Raw genomic sequence first — 15,937 nt, forward strand, 5'->3', positions numbered from 1 at the left:
ATTAAAGTCTCCCTTGATTTATCCAAAAGCTAGTGCCCTCTCTTCCAGACTACTTATTTAATTACTTTGTGTTTATTTGTTTAGGGCAGTTAGGTGGTACCAGACCTGGAGGCAGGAAGACTCATCTACCTGAGTTCAAATCTAGTCTCAGGCATGTCCTAACTGTGTGACCTTGAGCAAGTCACTTAACCTTGTTCATCCTCATCTATAAAATTAACTGGATAAGGAAATGGTAAACTACTTCAGTATCTCTGCCAAGAACATCCCAAATGGAGGCATTCATGACTCAACAGCACTAACATGTATTTGTTTTATTCTCTTTATATTTGATTTCTATGTATTTCTAGGTGCCCTTGTCTCTCCTAATAGAATTTAAGCAGCCTAGGAGTAGGGATTATTTTATTATTTGTATTTATTTTCTCTTCATTTCATATAGCTTGGCACCTAGGAACCACTTAATATTCATTGATAAACTTGTTTCTTGAAATAAGAACCTTATTTAGTATTGTATATTAAGACTATCTATGTTTTGTTGCCTTACCATTCTTTGTTAGACTGTAAGCTCTTTTAGGTAGGGGACCACAGCTTTATCTAAACTTTATATTTCTCCCAGTGCCTTGAACCATGATTTATAGACAATAATGCTTAATAAATGATTATTGATTGATTAAAAAACTTTTCTTTAGTTCTAGACTTTAGAAAAATATGTGTATGGTAAATTGTGGTACATGAGATTCTTCAACATGGACAGAACTGGAGATGTGATAAAAGCATTCTTTGGGAGCTTAAAGCAGCTTATATTTAATTATAAGTCTTACTCTGCAGTGCACTGTAACTGATAATCAGAGACAAGTGGCAGTTCTAAAAAGGACATTTCCCTCCGCTACGACTCAGAAGGTCATTTTTTTTTGTGGAAAACATTGTTTTCTTTAAACAATAATTTATACTTTTAATGTAATTTGAGTTTTTGATATAAATAGGAATGAAAGTGACTTTTAAAAATTCTCCTAAGGTCTATCCCCACCCTTTACATATAGGAGGTGCTCAAAAATGTCAAATGAATGAATAAATTACCTAGCTTTATAACATATCTATAAATGCCCAACAATACGTGTAGAAGGTCTTCATAGGAAAGGATGGATCCCTAAAGTGCTCTAAAGAGGAACTTAGAATTCGAGAACATGGATTCAAATCTTGACTCTTTTACAAAAGACAATTGTGACCTTTAGGGCTGTTAGGTGATGCCATAGTGCATAAAACACTGGGTCCGGAGTCAGGAAGACTCATCTTTTGAGTTAAAATCTAGTCTCAGCCACTTAGTAGCTATATGACCCTGGGCAAGTCACTTAACCCTGTTTGCCTCAGTTTCCTCATCTGTAAAATGATCTGGAGAAGGAAATGCCAAACCACTTCAGTATTTTTGCCAAGAAAACTCCAAATGAAGTCAGGAAGAGTTTGATATTACTGAAATGACTGAATAACAATACCTGGGTGACCATGTATAGGTCACCTCTTTGGGCCTCAAATGTAAAGTGAGGGAATTGGATTAGATGAAGCTAAAGGTCCCTTCCATCTCTAAATTTATGATCTTACAGGCTTGTCTCTTCCAATTCTAAAGTCCTAGTATTCCTAGAAGTCTAGGAAGTGCTTTGAGGTTGTGTTGATGACACCTAGTGGTAATGAGTCATCATTACATACTGCCTTAAAGAACTCACATTTCCTTGCAGTAGTGGGAACGTTCCCAAACTCAACTTCTCAAATATCAGGTAGTGGAAAGATACCAGCCTCAATGAACCAGCCCATGCAGCAACTAACTAATTAAGTGCCCTTCCTCTTTAATGTTAGGGGCGAGGAGAGACACAGCCTTAGGCATATCACTATGGAAAAACTCAGAAAAAAGTTTGATAAATGTTAGTTACCCTTTGACAATAAATTTCATACAGAAAATAGAACAAAATCAAGGAAGAGAAGGATCAAAAGGATAAAGGGCAGTTAAGGATAGGTATTGACTAATAACACATAAAATCTGAAATGGAAGGGACCTTATAAACTATCTAATCCAACCTGCATCTTTCCTAGGCATCTCCAATATTTAGCCTTCACTGGAAGATCCCTGATGATCAGATTTCCCCCAGGATACTTCTCTATTTTCATTTTGGCACAGATCTAATTGTTAATGAAGATTTTCTCTACTTTAAACCTATCTCTGCTTATATTCAGCTTCCATTTATTGCTCTTACTTAGGTCCTCTGGAGGAAAGAGGAATAAATCCAATCCTTCTTCGTTACCACAGCCCTGCAAAAACATTAGAAATTGCTATAATATTCCTTGCTCTGAATTTTTTCTTTTCCTTGTTAAGCATCTCTTCTTCCTTCCCCTGTTTCTCACATTGCCTTCATCCAGACAAAAATATTTGCTAAACTACCAGAGCCTTGAATATTTTCCCTTAGACTATGCTGCTTTGTTTATAAAGTGGAGTTGGTGTTTGCACCTAGATTTCTACAGAATGTTCTTTGTAGACTTTGAATAAAAGGTACTTCATAAACAGATATTATGACGATGTAAGCACTTACTCTTTCAGCATGTCTTCTCAAAGATGTCACCTATATTAAGTCACCTGTCAATTTATGTCTTTCAGGCTGCATTAAATTAGAAGATATCACACTTTTCCTTATCATGAAAACACTATCTGAGAGAAGATTAATACTACATATTGTACAACCATCATATCTCACATCGTGGTTACTTGTGTCATTTATTTTGAAACCTATTGCTTCTTTAAAACCTGCACAACTTCCAATTTATCAAAGGAAACCTTTTATAGCTGCTTGGAATGCTCCAACAGATCAGTGTTCAACAAAGTATAATATAATGCTGAATTTAAAAATGTTTCACATCATTGGCAGTCCATTGGCCAAGGCAAGAGGGCAAAATGTTACCATATTTTATGTCAATAGATTGGGATATTATCCCTGGTATACATCACAAGGAGTTCCTATTAATGGGGGCCTTCCCCAGAACTTTAGTTTGCAAGCCCATCTGGAAAAAGCTGGCCAAGACATCAATTATTATATTCCAGCTGAGGATTTCAGTGGACTTGCTGTCATAGACTGGGAATATTGGAGACCTCAATGGGCACGGAATTGGAACACAAAAGATGTATACAGGCAGAAGTCAAGAAAGCTAATTTCTGAAGTAAAAGTGAACATGTCAGCTAGTGAAATTGAATATTTAGCCAAAATTTCTTTTGAGGAAAGTGCAAAGGCTTTCATGAAGGAAACCATCCAGTTGGGAATTCGAAGTCGCCCCAGGGGTCTTTGGGGTTACTATTTATATCCTGATTGTCACAATTACAACATTTATGACCAAAATTACACTGGTTCATGTCCAGAAGATGAAGTTTTGAGGAACAATGAGCTTTCCTGGCTTTGGAACAGCAGTGCTGCTTTATATCCTTCCATTGGAGTCAAGAAATCTTTTGGGAACAGTGGAAACATTTTACGCTTCTCTCAGTTTAGGGTAAATGAATCAATGCGGATTTCTACCATGACATCTCATGATTATGCTCTGCCTGTATTTGTCTATACAAGGCTGGGATACAGAGATGAGCCATTATATTTTCTTTCCAAGGTAAGGATTTATAAAATGATGACCTTGAGGCTGGATGATTTCTAAGTTCTATGATTTGGATCAATTTTCTGGTTTCAGGGGAAGATCTCTCTCCTCCTTTTCCATCAAACCTCCTATTGGCAAGTGTTCCCTTTGAAGAATCCCTGAGTCACTGTAGGTGAAATGAAGAGATGGAATGAACTCTTGGCTGATCATACAGTTTGAGGATAATATGAACATTTTGAACCCCTTCTTTTCTGTGACCTCATTTTAAGGCATTTATCACAACACATGTCACCAGAAAGCAAATAGTGGAAGGATATAAAATGGCCCCAAAAGACATTGGGATTATTCTGTCAACAAAATATTCATTCATTCTGGATTCAATCCAACATATTTGTTAAATTCATGAATATGTTCTAGGTTCTATGAAAATGAAACTGTTAAAGAACTTATATTCCCCTGGTGGGGAAGGTGACGAACAAGTACAGAGATAAGTAAATTTAAAGTACATGAGAAAAAAAAAATATATATATATAATGATTTGGGGTGGAGGAGAACATTGACAAATGGGGAAATCAGGGATAGACTCATCTAGAAGGTAATAATTAAGCTAAGGTTTTAATGAAATTGGGTTTTCCAAGAGGCAGAGATAAGGAGGGAGAGATTCCAGGTAAGGGAGACACCCATGCAAAAGCACAGAGTGAGAAATATTATGCTCTAGAGTAGGAGTAACAAGCATGTAGGCTAGTTGGACTGGAATATAGAGTGGCATGATGAATGATATGAAATTACCCTGGAAAGGCGGTCTGGAAATAGATTGTGGAGGCTCTACATGAAAAGGGAGTTTGTATTTTATTTTAGAAGCAACACAGAACCACTCAAACTTCTAAGGGGAAGGACAAGGTCAGATTTGCACTTCAGGAATATTATTTTGCCAGCTACTCAGAAAATAGAAGAGAGCAGGAAGGCTCCCTTACCCATCTGGCACATTTAGGGGTTGTTAGAAAGAGAAGGCAGCATATAAATAGAATATAAGCTCCTTGGGTATTATCAACAGATAGCATTTATACAGTGCTTTCCAATTTGCAAAGCACTTTCCATATTTTATCTCATTTGATCTTGATAACCAATCCTTTGAGGTAGGTGCTATTATTTTACTTGTTTTATAGATAAGAAAACTAATCCTGAAAGAGGCTAATGACTTCTTCAGGATTATACAGCCAACAGTGTCTGAAACAGTATTTGAACTCAAACCTGTTTAACTCTAAGGACATCACTCTACTATTACACAACTATTTGAGGCAAAGTATAAGGGTTTTTTTTTCCACCTCTTCTTCAGTATCTCCAGTGCTCAGTCCATTGTCTGATACATAGAAGATACTTAATAAATGTGTGTCAAGTGATTGAGGACCACTTGTAAAAAAAAAATGAAGGATAGACTAGAAAGTAATAAAGGATGTTCCTTCTCTCACTGGGGTCTCTCAGAGTATCTCTATCATCTCACATATTGTGGTGGATAAAGCAGAAGATGAATCTTAAACTGCAGGGAAGGAAGAAATTATAACTCCTAAAATGAAGTTTTGGTTCAGTTATCCATATTGTCCTTGAACCTGTATAGACCTAAAAGTTTGTTGGATACACTGCTGGCAATAGAAATACCACCTCTGGAATTCAGCAAGGAAAAGTTTTTAGAGAGTTTTACAAGCCTAAAGTTCATTTACCAATTAATCTCTCTATCTTTTTGTCTCACTGTGTACTCATTATATCACACACACACACACACACACATATGCAGGCTTGCACACAGTTCCTCAAAGAAAATATCAATGCAACTTGTAGTTGGTTTAGATTATTTTTCAACCAGCTGCTCTCTCCTCACTCCCACCCCTAAATAGAAACATCTGGAGAAAGCATATCCTACTCAAGCTTCAGTTTTGAGGAACAATAGATAAATATACTATGTGTGGGCCACTTGGTTTATCTGTCTCTTTATATTTATGATGTGGCCATTGAACGGTTTAGTAGGCACCAGAGTTTATGAGGAATATTAAATTGAACATTTCCTCATTCTCCATTGTTGTGAAGTTTGACTATAAGTATTGCATTCAAATACAAAAAATAGACTTCCCAAAGTGCATATTTCTGAATCTGAGGCTCAATATCAACCAGTCCAAGTATATACATCTTTGAACTTAGTATGTACATATCACATGAGCAGATTCTCCTGAAGGGCACAGAGGCAAGTACCCTGACTTTTGAGTCAGAAAGCTTGGGTTCAAATCCAAAATCCTTCACTTACTACCTTGTGACTTTGGAAAAGTCACTTATTCATTTCTTTCACTGGTTTCAACTGAGTCCTCTGTCAATTTGCAAAGAATTCCTTGTTTTTTGTTTTTGTTTTTTTCTGGAAATTTATTGGTCTAAATTTAAAAGAGGGCCTTGATTTTCTCATTTGTAGCATGAGAGATTTGGACTAGATTAACTTGAAGGTTCCTTCCAGTTCTCAGTCTATGACTTAAAATTGGCTCATGTGTAGTAAGAAATGTCATGCCTATTTATTACCTTTGTTTCTGAAAGGGAAGATAAATGTTTGGTATTTTACAATGTTAGTTAAATAACTAATGAAGAATGACTTTTGAATGTCAATATTTAGACCAAAAAATTCCCAAGAAAATCAAAGAATTCACCGCAGATTGACAAAGGAGTCATTTGAAACCAGTGAAAGGTGTAACAGTATTTGAAATAATTGGGAGTTGTCAACTCCATGTTCTCTGCAAGCTCAAAAGAACAAAATAGAATCCTATCTGAATGTTTCAAAATATTCATGACTTACATCTCCAACTATACAAAGCTAGATTTCCTATTCTGTTTGTAGCTTGAGAATAATCTTTTCCCAAGCGATAATAAATTTATCTCCCTGGGATTTAGTAATAAACTCTAAAAGTACAAAACATTCATTTCAGAGGATTAACTCAAGATTGCTAGAACTAATTGTAGTTGATTTCCTTTTCCCTTGGTTCAAACAATGCAAGGCTTCAAATCATTACTTAGGAGGGAGGTCATGAAAGACAGTTTGAAAGATAATAAGTATGCCTTGGGTACCCTCCTCCCCTATACTTATTGTTCCAGAACAATTTTTCTCCTCCCTTTTATTACCCTCTTTCAAAACTCAGACAAGGAAATATATATTAAACACATTCTTGCCAAGATATAAATGACTGATAATTTATATTTCCAATTCTTTGCCCCATAATGTCAACTCTAGGGATAATAGTACTTCTGCCCAAATATAGTTATATTGTATTTCTTTCCTATTTAATGTGTCTTACATATATATGTGTAGTTTAATAGGATAGAATCTCCTATAGAATAGAATGTTAACTCTTTAAGGGCCAGGACCTCAGTTTTGGTCTTTCCAAAGTATAGTGCAAGCCCTTTATAAATGATTTCTGATTTGCTGATTTACCCTTAGCCAGGAATTATAATTTTTAACAATCATTGCTTTTAACTGAAGGAATGCTATTCAAAGGTAGAATTTTTTGGTCATGAGGCATGGATAACCAGCCTGTTAGGAGAGGAGAAATTCTCAACTTATATCAACTAGTAAATAATCCACATTTCCAAGTCTGTCAAGAGTCAAATTCTGGATTTTTAGACCCTGGTCATTAAGTAACCGAACTCCATGAAAATTTACACAATTTTGCTTGAGAAATGTTTAATGGTAATTGCTATCTACATGGATTATTAGGGAAAAATGAAAGCAATAATGAACTAATAGCAAGTACATAGCCCATTAATTAGAAGATTAACCTAATAGCACCTTTACAAATTTATCAAAAATGTCTCCTATATAAGGGCAGGGTTAGGCACTGGACCTGAGAGTTCTTTGATAAACTAATACCCTCTACCAATGCAGGTGGGCACCTTTTCTGCAACTTATAGTCTTAGAAAGTTGACCAGAGTCCTGGAAGGTTAAGTGCCTAACCTAGTGAAAACAAAATCCATGTTAATCTTAAAAAATATAAGGCACACAATTGTTTCTGGAATGAGTATGGATCTGGGTTAAAACTGATAACCTAAGTGAAGTCTATTTGAGTGAATGTGGATAGTCAAACTACTCAAAGAGAGATGTATTTGTTTAACTGAAGGGATCTCTCTCTCTGTCTAATTATTGTTCCTTAATGTGCCACACCAAGAGCTAAGAATTAAACGTGTTCTAGTTTTGCACATTGGTTATTAAAATAATATCCATTGTAACTGGAATCAGAGAATTATGAAATAGTGGGCTGTCTTATAGGCTAGCCAGTGGGTGATAATGAATGAATATACTGATTCTGGACAACTAGGGCCTAGTTAACTTTCAAGATGCTCTTTTGTGGATACTTGGTGACTTTTGGTAAAATGTGGTAAAATGCCACACAGTCAATACAATATTTCTCAGAAAAGCTAACAATGGAAGACTTGCCTCATACCATACCCTTCCTTACACAGGAACAGGAGCAGAGGAAAACATATTTATATTTCCCTTTCTTTTTTCCCATTGCTTAACAACATTTTGTTGAAATTTGTGGGTTATACATAGTTTTCGTCATTGTTGTTCAGTTATGTTCAATACTTCTTGACCCCTTTTCAGGTTTTCTTACAAAGATACTAGAGTAGTTTGCCATTTCTTTCTCTAGCTCACTTTATAGATGAGGAAACTGAGGCAGACAGGGTTAAATGTCTTGCTCAGGGTTACACAGCTAAGTAAGTGTCAGAGGTTGGACATGAACTCAGAAAGATGAATCTTCCTGACTCTAAGCTGGCACTTTCCACTGCACCACTTACTTGCCCATAATATGTCTTTATGATTATTCTATCATTTCTTCAGGGACTTTAGCATCAGAGAACTCCTTTAGAATCTTAGATTTAGAAAGGGGCCCCTCCCTTTTCTGAAAAACGAATCTCCTCTAAAATATTCTGACAAAGTCTCTGTTTGAAAACCTTCAGTGAGGAGGAATGAATTTGGTACCATAATATTGCCTTTTAAAATCTATGTTTCTGACTTTAATAGAATTTTAGCCTCACAGTTTCTCAACTTCTTCAATTCCAAAGTTATTCATTTCCATGGCATTCAATGGCATGACTATAATTTATACTTGATCATCATCTATTTCTAAGATCTTCACAGTGTTTTTTTTATTTCTACTTTTCCCTTCCCTAAATTATTTCTTTATTTTTAGCATGACTTCTTGACCCTCCATTATTAGCTATGGTCTCATTTCCCACTTCTACCTTTATTTTGATTCATGCCCCAGCTTTAAGCCTCTACTTACTACTGACTATTCAAATCCCTCCACTCTATGTTTTTCTTCTAGAAAAAGAATTATATGAAAGAGTTGTGATTTTATTATCATTGGAAACTTTTTGAGTGGGAATTTTCTTCACTCAGAGACTTTGCCTTAGGCATTTTTAAAATTAAAATTTATTATTTATTTTAAACATTTTTTAAAGTTTTGAGCTCCAAATTCTCTCCCTCCCACTCACTGAGAATGCAAGCAATATGAAATCAATTATACATGTGAAATTATGCAAAACATATTTTCATATTAGCCATATTGCAAAAAAGAAAGAAAAATAAAGAAAATTATGCTTCAATTTGTATTCATAGTTATCAGTTCTCTTTCTGAAACTGGATAGCATTTTTTTTTATCATGGGTCATTTGGAATTGTTTTGGATCATTGCATTGATTAGAATAGCCAAGTCTTTCAAAATTGATCATCATAGTAATATTGCTGTTACTGTGCACAGTGATTTACTAGTTCCCATTTAACTTTGTGTCAGTTCAAAAAGTCTTCCCACCCTCACTTAGCATTTCTTATAGCACAAGAGTAAATATTCTTTATGCCACATTTTTTATAGCCATTCCCCAAGTGATGAACATCTCTTTGATTTCCAAATCTTTGTTACTACCAAAAAAAAAAAAAGCTGCCCTATTTTTGTACATACAGATCCTTTTCCTTTTCTTTGATCTCATTGGGATAGAGTTCAAATAGTAGCAAAGGGAATGCACAGTTTTATAGTCCTTTGGGCATGGTTTAAAATTGTTCTCCAGAGTAGTTGGACCACTTTACTCTCTACCAAAAGTACTCTAGTATAGCAATTTTCTCTCATTTCCTCCAGCAGTTATCATTTCTGATAGGTGTGAAGTGGAATACCTCAGAGCTGTTTTAATTTACATTTCTCTAATCAGTAGTCATTTAGAGCTTTTTAAAATATGCCTCTAAGTAGCATTGATTCTTCTTTTGAAAAAAACTGCTTGTTCATATCCTTTGACCATATATCATTTGAGCAATGGCTCTTATTTTAATAAATTTTACTCAGTCCCTTTTAGATTTGAAAAATGAGGCCTTTATCAGGAAACTTGCTGTGAAAATTTTTAATAGTACTTCATTGTTTATAGTGTTTTTAAGTAAAATGTAGTTTCCCTGATTATTTTTTAAATTAAGCCTATTTTTGCTTTGTCTGAGATCATGATTGCTAGCCCTGTCATTTTTACTTTAGCTGAAGCATATTATTACATTCTGCTCTGGCAGAATTTTATCTCTGCATGTAATATTTTATCTCTGCATCTTTCTGTTTTAAGTGTGTCTCTTGTAAATTATATGTTGTTACATTCTGTTTTTTTGTTCCATTCTGCTATCTGCTTCTATTTTATAGGTGAGCTCATTCCATTCACATTCACAGTTATGATTACAAATGGTATATTTCTATCCATCTCATTTTCTTCTGTTTCTTTTTCTCTCTCTCATTTTATCCTGTTCCTAGTCAAAAGTCTGTTTTGTAAGGCAAGTAGGTGATTCAGTGGATACAGAGCCAGACCTGGACATGGGAGGTCCTGTGTTTAAATCTGGTCTCAGATACTTTCTAGCCATGCTACCCTGGGCAAGTCATTTAATCCCAGATGTGTAGCCCTTGCCATTCTTGGAACTTTGGAACCAATATTTAGTATCAATTTTAAGATGGAAGGAAAGAGTTTCTTTTAAAAATCTATTTTACTTTTAACCACTGCCTTCCTTTATTTTCCCTCTCTGTTGTCATTCTCCCCTTCCTTTCTGTCCCTCCCCTTCTCTCAGCTCTTTCTCCTATTACTCTGTTGGGAAAGTTGCATGTCTATAAACAATTGTGCTTTCAACTTTGAACCAATTCCAATAAGAGATTCAAGCACTGCCTGCCACCTCCACATTTCCCTGGTTACTGTAAAAGGTCTTCCTTGCATACCTCTTTTATGTGAAATATTTTCCTCCATTTTACTTCTCTCTTTTCCTTTCTCTCAGAATATTCCTCTTTTTTTCACCCCTTCATTTTTTTGGATATCACGTCTACATGATCAACTCATATCCTTGCCTTCTGTTTTTGCAAACTCCTTTTAACTACTCTAAAAAGGAATGAGTTCTTTGGAGTTACAAGTACCATCTTCCCACACAGGAATGATTACTCTTTTATGCTTACCTTTTTATTCCTGAGTTACTGCCTCTAAACTGCCATCTTTCCCTTAGGATTTTGGAAACACAAATTTCCTTCTCTGACATTTCTTTCCCTTATCTTTCACATTATATCTGTGGATAAGCAGAGCTACTTAGAATGAAGGTGCTGACTTAAAAATTGAAAACCATCAAAGCATTTTCTTTGAAATTAAACACTAATAATTTCTGGGGCTCTCTAAAGGAGCTCTGGAGGCCTGAACAAATTTGAGCCTGGCTTTTTCTTTTTCTTTTAATAGCGTGATCCTTTGCCTTGAATTTGGATCGCAAATAACTTACAATGATCAAAATCATTGTAGAAAGTGAGTTACTAGATGGAATATTGAAAAATGAAATTGGAAAACAGAAATGAAAGGGCTCACTATGGAATTTGGAGAAAGAGAACATCTGGATTCTATTTTGTGAGCCATGTGCTCAACTAGATTGTTGAATTTATTTATTTTTGTGGGGGTGGGTTGGGGAGGAAATGGTGATTCAAGATGACAACACAGTACAGACCATTCCATTGAGTTTGATGGAGTAAACTGTATTTACTTAAGTTTATGTTATTAAAAATACATGCAATTTTGTTTTAATTCAAACCTTTAGAAATAACTGCTTTCTTTGTTTACAAGATCCCATAACCTTTATATTCTAGAAATTTTATTTATATTCTATAAAGTTTGTTCATTTATTCTATAAAGTTTATTTTAGAGCAGAATTTGTTCTGCTCTAGAATGGCAAGGAATAGATTATTTTTAAAAAAAAGTATATTAATTCAGATGTTTCCCTGCTAAGTCAAAAGCAATTAAAAAAAAATGTGGTGGGATGTTTTATAGTTAGATTGACAATGATGTCTCTTTTTCATTATAGCAAGATCTAATTAGTACCATAGGAGAAAGTGCTGCCTTGGGAGCTGCAGGCATTGTTATTTGGGGAGACATGAATTTAACTTCCTCTGAGGTAAGTCAGTGCCTTAGTAGAATATTTTATAAAAGGAAATGTATTTGTCTTCTCTTTTCTTTTCTTTCTTTCTTTTTTTTAATAAACCCTTACCTTCTGTCTTGGAGCCAATAGAAGAGTGGTAAGGGCTAGGCAATGGGGGTCAAGTGACTTGCCCAGGGTCACACAGCTGGGAAGTGTCTGAGGCCAGATTTGAACCTAGGACCTCCCATCTCTAGGCCTGGCTCTCAATCCACTGAGCTACCCAGCTGCCCACTGTCTTCTCTTTTCTAAGTGGCCTACTTTCTTCCAAGTTCCTATGGTTCCCATAGTACAGTAGTAAAGATAGACCCAGTGATTTTTGGCTTTTGAAAATTCAAGGGAGAAGATTCTACTTTCTTTTCATATTTAGCATGCTTTGTCTATGGAAACATTAATTTTAAAAATAGCAGTTTTAAAAATGACTTGTGCATTTCTTCCAAGCCTACAAGATGTTATGATCAAATGATGTTACCATGGTTTTCACTGGAAAAGTTGGCTTTTTTTTTTGGACTTTCAATTAGATGGCTTCATGGAACTAGTTCTGTTAACATGCTACCAAACATCCCTCCATCCATATAAAAGAACCAGGAAGACCATACTTCTTCTTGAAATCCAAATGAGTGTCCTGGTACAGAGTTTTAGATTAAAAAAAAATTTTGGAGAGACATTCCTGGACTGCAGGGGATTATTAGAAGAATTAGGGAAAAAAACCAGTCAATGCTAAAGCTAGAAGCTTTTTCTTTGGTGCCTTTAAGAGAAGGTCAAGTAGTTTATCTGGAGATACCCAAGGCAGTGCTACATATGAGGGAGAAGCATCACAGGAAGATTAAGCAGGGCATACCTCATCCTTTACCACTTCCCAAATATACCTCCTCCAAAGCTAGGGTAATCCACTAATCCTCATCTCCTATTAGGGCCTGGAATGATACCTCCAAAGAAGAGAGTTAAAGTCAGGGGAATGATAGAATCAGGGCTGGCACCAGAAAACTCAAGGCAAGATGATTTTCAGGTCATGACAAGTGGAGGAAATCATGTCCATGATTTCAGCTCATATGAGTCTGCTGAAAAATCTTTATCTGTTTTCTTTTAATCTATTTTTTTTAATTTGTCAGGGAGACAGACCTTGTAGCCCCTTTATAACTTCACATAAAAAAGGAGCCTGACCAATCTTAAGAGTTTTATGGTCATCTCTTTGCTCTGTTTGGACATAACCTAGAAGGGAATAGCCTAGGGAGGTTTCCACCTGAGCACTTATTCTATCTAGAATCTTGGAAAGTCTCCAGACAGATTATGTATGGCAATAAGTCTGACAAGTATGCTAAAGTGTGAGTGGCACCAACACAATGAAAAGCAGTCTTGGGTGGGGATAAGAACTCAGCAGTGACATAATTTCAAATTATTCAGCCTTTCTTCCCATTAGATTGGGGAGCAGGAAAAAGAAGATCGTGAGATTCAGTAAATTTGTGTCCTGGCAATAGGGAAAGGTTAGTATTGTCCAAGGTGATGGAAAAATGCTGCATCAGCGATACTAACAAAAATTAGTCAAAGGAATGCTGATAGGGGAAGTGGTAAGCAATAATAATTTTGGGTTGCAGCTAAAAGGACAAGTGTCTGATGTCTCTTCTGGAAACAGTTCCATGCTCAAACACCATGTTAAGGAGACATAACAATTTAAACAAACACAGATAAAACCTCCCACTAAGTTACTCTAATTTAATGATTAATAAGGTTGTTAGTGTAAAAACCTTGTATACATGCTCACTTATATAAGAAGGTGATAAGGCATATGTCTCTCTGTCTTACAACCATTCCTGAGTCCCCATCTTCATTTGATTTGATGAAATCAGACTATACTTCATAACTACTCCAAAATGTCAGAGTAAGAATATGTAAACTTAATTTTGTTTAATTTTATTTAATTGATTAATTAAGAAGAATGCTCCATGGTTACATGATTCATGTTGTTCCCCTCCCCTCCTCCCATGCTCCTCCTTTAGCCAACATGCAATTCCATTGGGTTTTCAGGGTCATTGATCAAGACCTATTTAATATGTAAACATCTATTTATTTATTTTAGAATTGAAAATTTTTATTTAAATAATTGATTTAAAACATTTTCCAATGGGTTTTACATATGTCTTTGATCAAGATCTATTTCCATATTATTAATATTTGCATTAGGATGATCATTTAGAGTCTACATCCCCAATCATATCCCCATCGACCCATGTGATCAAGCAGTTGTTTTTCTTCTGTGTTTCTACTCCCACAGTTCTTTCTCTGGATGTGGATTCCATTTTTTCTCATAAGTTCCTCAGAATTGTCCTGGATCATTGCATTGCTGCCAGTACATTTGATTGTGCCACAGTGTATCTGTCTCTGTGTATAATGTTCTTCTGGTTCTGCTCCTTTTGCTCTGCATCAATTCCTGGAGTTTGTTGTTCAATATGTAAACTTTAAAGTGCCATATCAATTAATTAATCAACCAGCTTTTATTAACCATCTATGAGATGCCTGACACAAGCCAGGTCCTGGGAACTATGTCAGTTATCATTGTGATGCAGATGATAATAGCTGAACCAGGGGGTGGCCCACAAATCCTAAGGGCTCTGAATTTTTATACTAAGTTAAAAGAAGGAAACAGGAGGCTTTGAATGAGTCAGATAAGACTTAACACAGGGGCCAATAGAATTTCTGCAGAGTCTGGCACTATAGTCATGGTTGGCCATTCATTGGTCACTCCAGATCCATTCCTATTGTATGTTTCTCCTATTCAAGTTTGAGACCTTCGTGCCATTGGGTCATGTGTGGGCAATAGGGATCACTGTGTTTGAGGGGTCTAAATGTCCACTAATTAAAACCAGAGCAGGCTTTGCAATCCAATCAAATATTCTCAGTGCTGGGATAGAGGCAGTAACCATGTTACTATTTGGAGGAATAATGGAACTTTTGTGTTCTCTACTTCTAGGGCAACTGTACAAAGGTGAAACAGTTTGTTACTTCTGATCTAGGGAGCTACATCGTTAATGTGACCAAAGCAGCTGAAGTATGCAGCAGACGTCTCTGTAGGAATAATGGAAGATGTGTAAGAAAAATCTGGAAGGCGGCAGATTATCTCCACCTGAACCCCGACAACTGCCAGATAGAGGTCTCTGATGATGGAGACTTTGCTGTGAAAGGAGAACCCTCTGATTCAGACTTGAAAGTGATGGCAGAGAGATTTTCTTGTCATTGTTATCAGGGATATGGAGGAAAGGATTGCAGGGAAATGAAGACATCTGGCCACCACTCTGGGGTTTCTCCTTCCTCTGGGTCAAGAATAGGACAGTGTCTTCTAGTATTAGTTTATTATCTGAACCTCCAGTGCTAAGATAAGTGAGTTTAGAAGAAAAGGTGTAATTGGTCTCTAGAGCAGCCAGTTAGATAAGAGATGAAAATTATGATCATTTCCTCCTCTATTCATATCTGTTGAGATGACAGCAGGTGTAATAAAAGCTGACATTTACATGGCTTTTAAAATGTGTGTGTGTGTGTGTGTGTGTGTGTGTGTGTGTGTGTGTGTGTGTTGCCAAAGCACATCATCTACTATATCATTTAATTCTTACAATAATTATAAGAGGTAAATCTTAGAATCATTGGGCCAAAACTAAGATTTTCCTGGTATAGGGAACTACCAATGAGTAATCTCCATTTACCAAAGAAGATGGGGACTTCCTAAATAATTTATAGTTTTAAAGGGTTGTTTGGGGGGCAAGGAAGGATTATGTGATTTGTCCAGGGTTACCTTGTTCATGGCTCAAGTTTTGCAATCATACATACGGATTTGTGTGATCTTGGG

The 15,937-nt window shown here is 35.9% G+C and overlaps 1 protein-coding gene across 1 annotated transcript; it reads left to right on the forward strand.

Annotated features, from left to right (window-relative positions):
* Positions 1–2,643: 2,643 nt before the first annotated feature.
* HYAL4 (hyaluronidase 4) lies at positions 2,644–15,618 on the forward strand. The gene is made up of 3 exons (XM_016425530.2): positions 2,644–3,630; positions 11,989–12,078; positions 15,068–15,618. Exons 1-3 carry the CDS (start codon positions 2,677–2,679, stop codon positions 15,467–15,469), a joined length of 1,446 nt encoding a protein of 481 aa, XP_016281016.2. The 5' UTR covers positions 2,644–2,676; the 3' UTR covers positions 15,470–15,618.
* Positions 15,619–15,937: the final 319 nt, after the last annotated feature.

The sequence above is a fragment of the Monodelphis domestica genome, chromosome 5 (genome assembly GCF_027887165.1).
Source record: "Monodelphis domestica isolate mMonDom1 chromosome 5, mMonDom1.pri, whole genome shotgun sequence".
In the NCBI taxonomy this organism is placed as follows: Eukaryota; Metazoa; Chordata; class Mammalia; order Didelphimorphia; family Didelphidae; genus Monodelphis; species Monodelphis domestica.

Bases quoted from the DNA above. Each gene is read 5' to 3' on its own strand.
- HYAL4 (XM_016425530.2), top strand. From the start codon at position 2,677: ATGAAAACACTATCTGAGAGAAGATTAATACTACATATTGTACAACCA. The intron at 3,631-11,988 runs GTAAGGATTTAT...TTTTCATTATAG, and splicing joins CATTATATTTTCTTTCCAAG to CAAGATCTAATTAGTACCAT. The intron at 12,079-15,067 runs GTAAGTCAGTGC...CTCTACTTCTAG, and splicing joins TGAATTTAACTTCCTCTGAG to GGCAACTGTACAAAGGTGAA.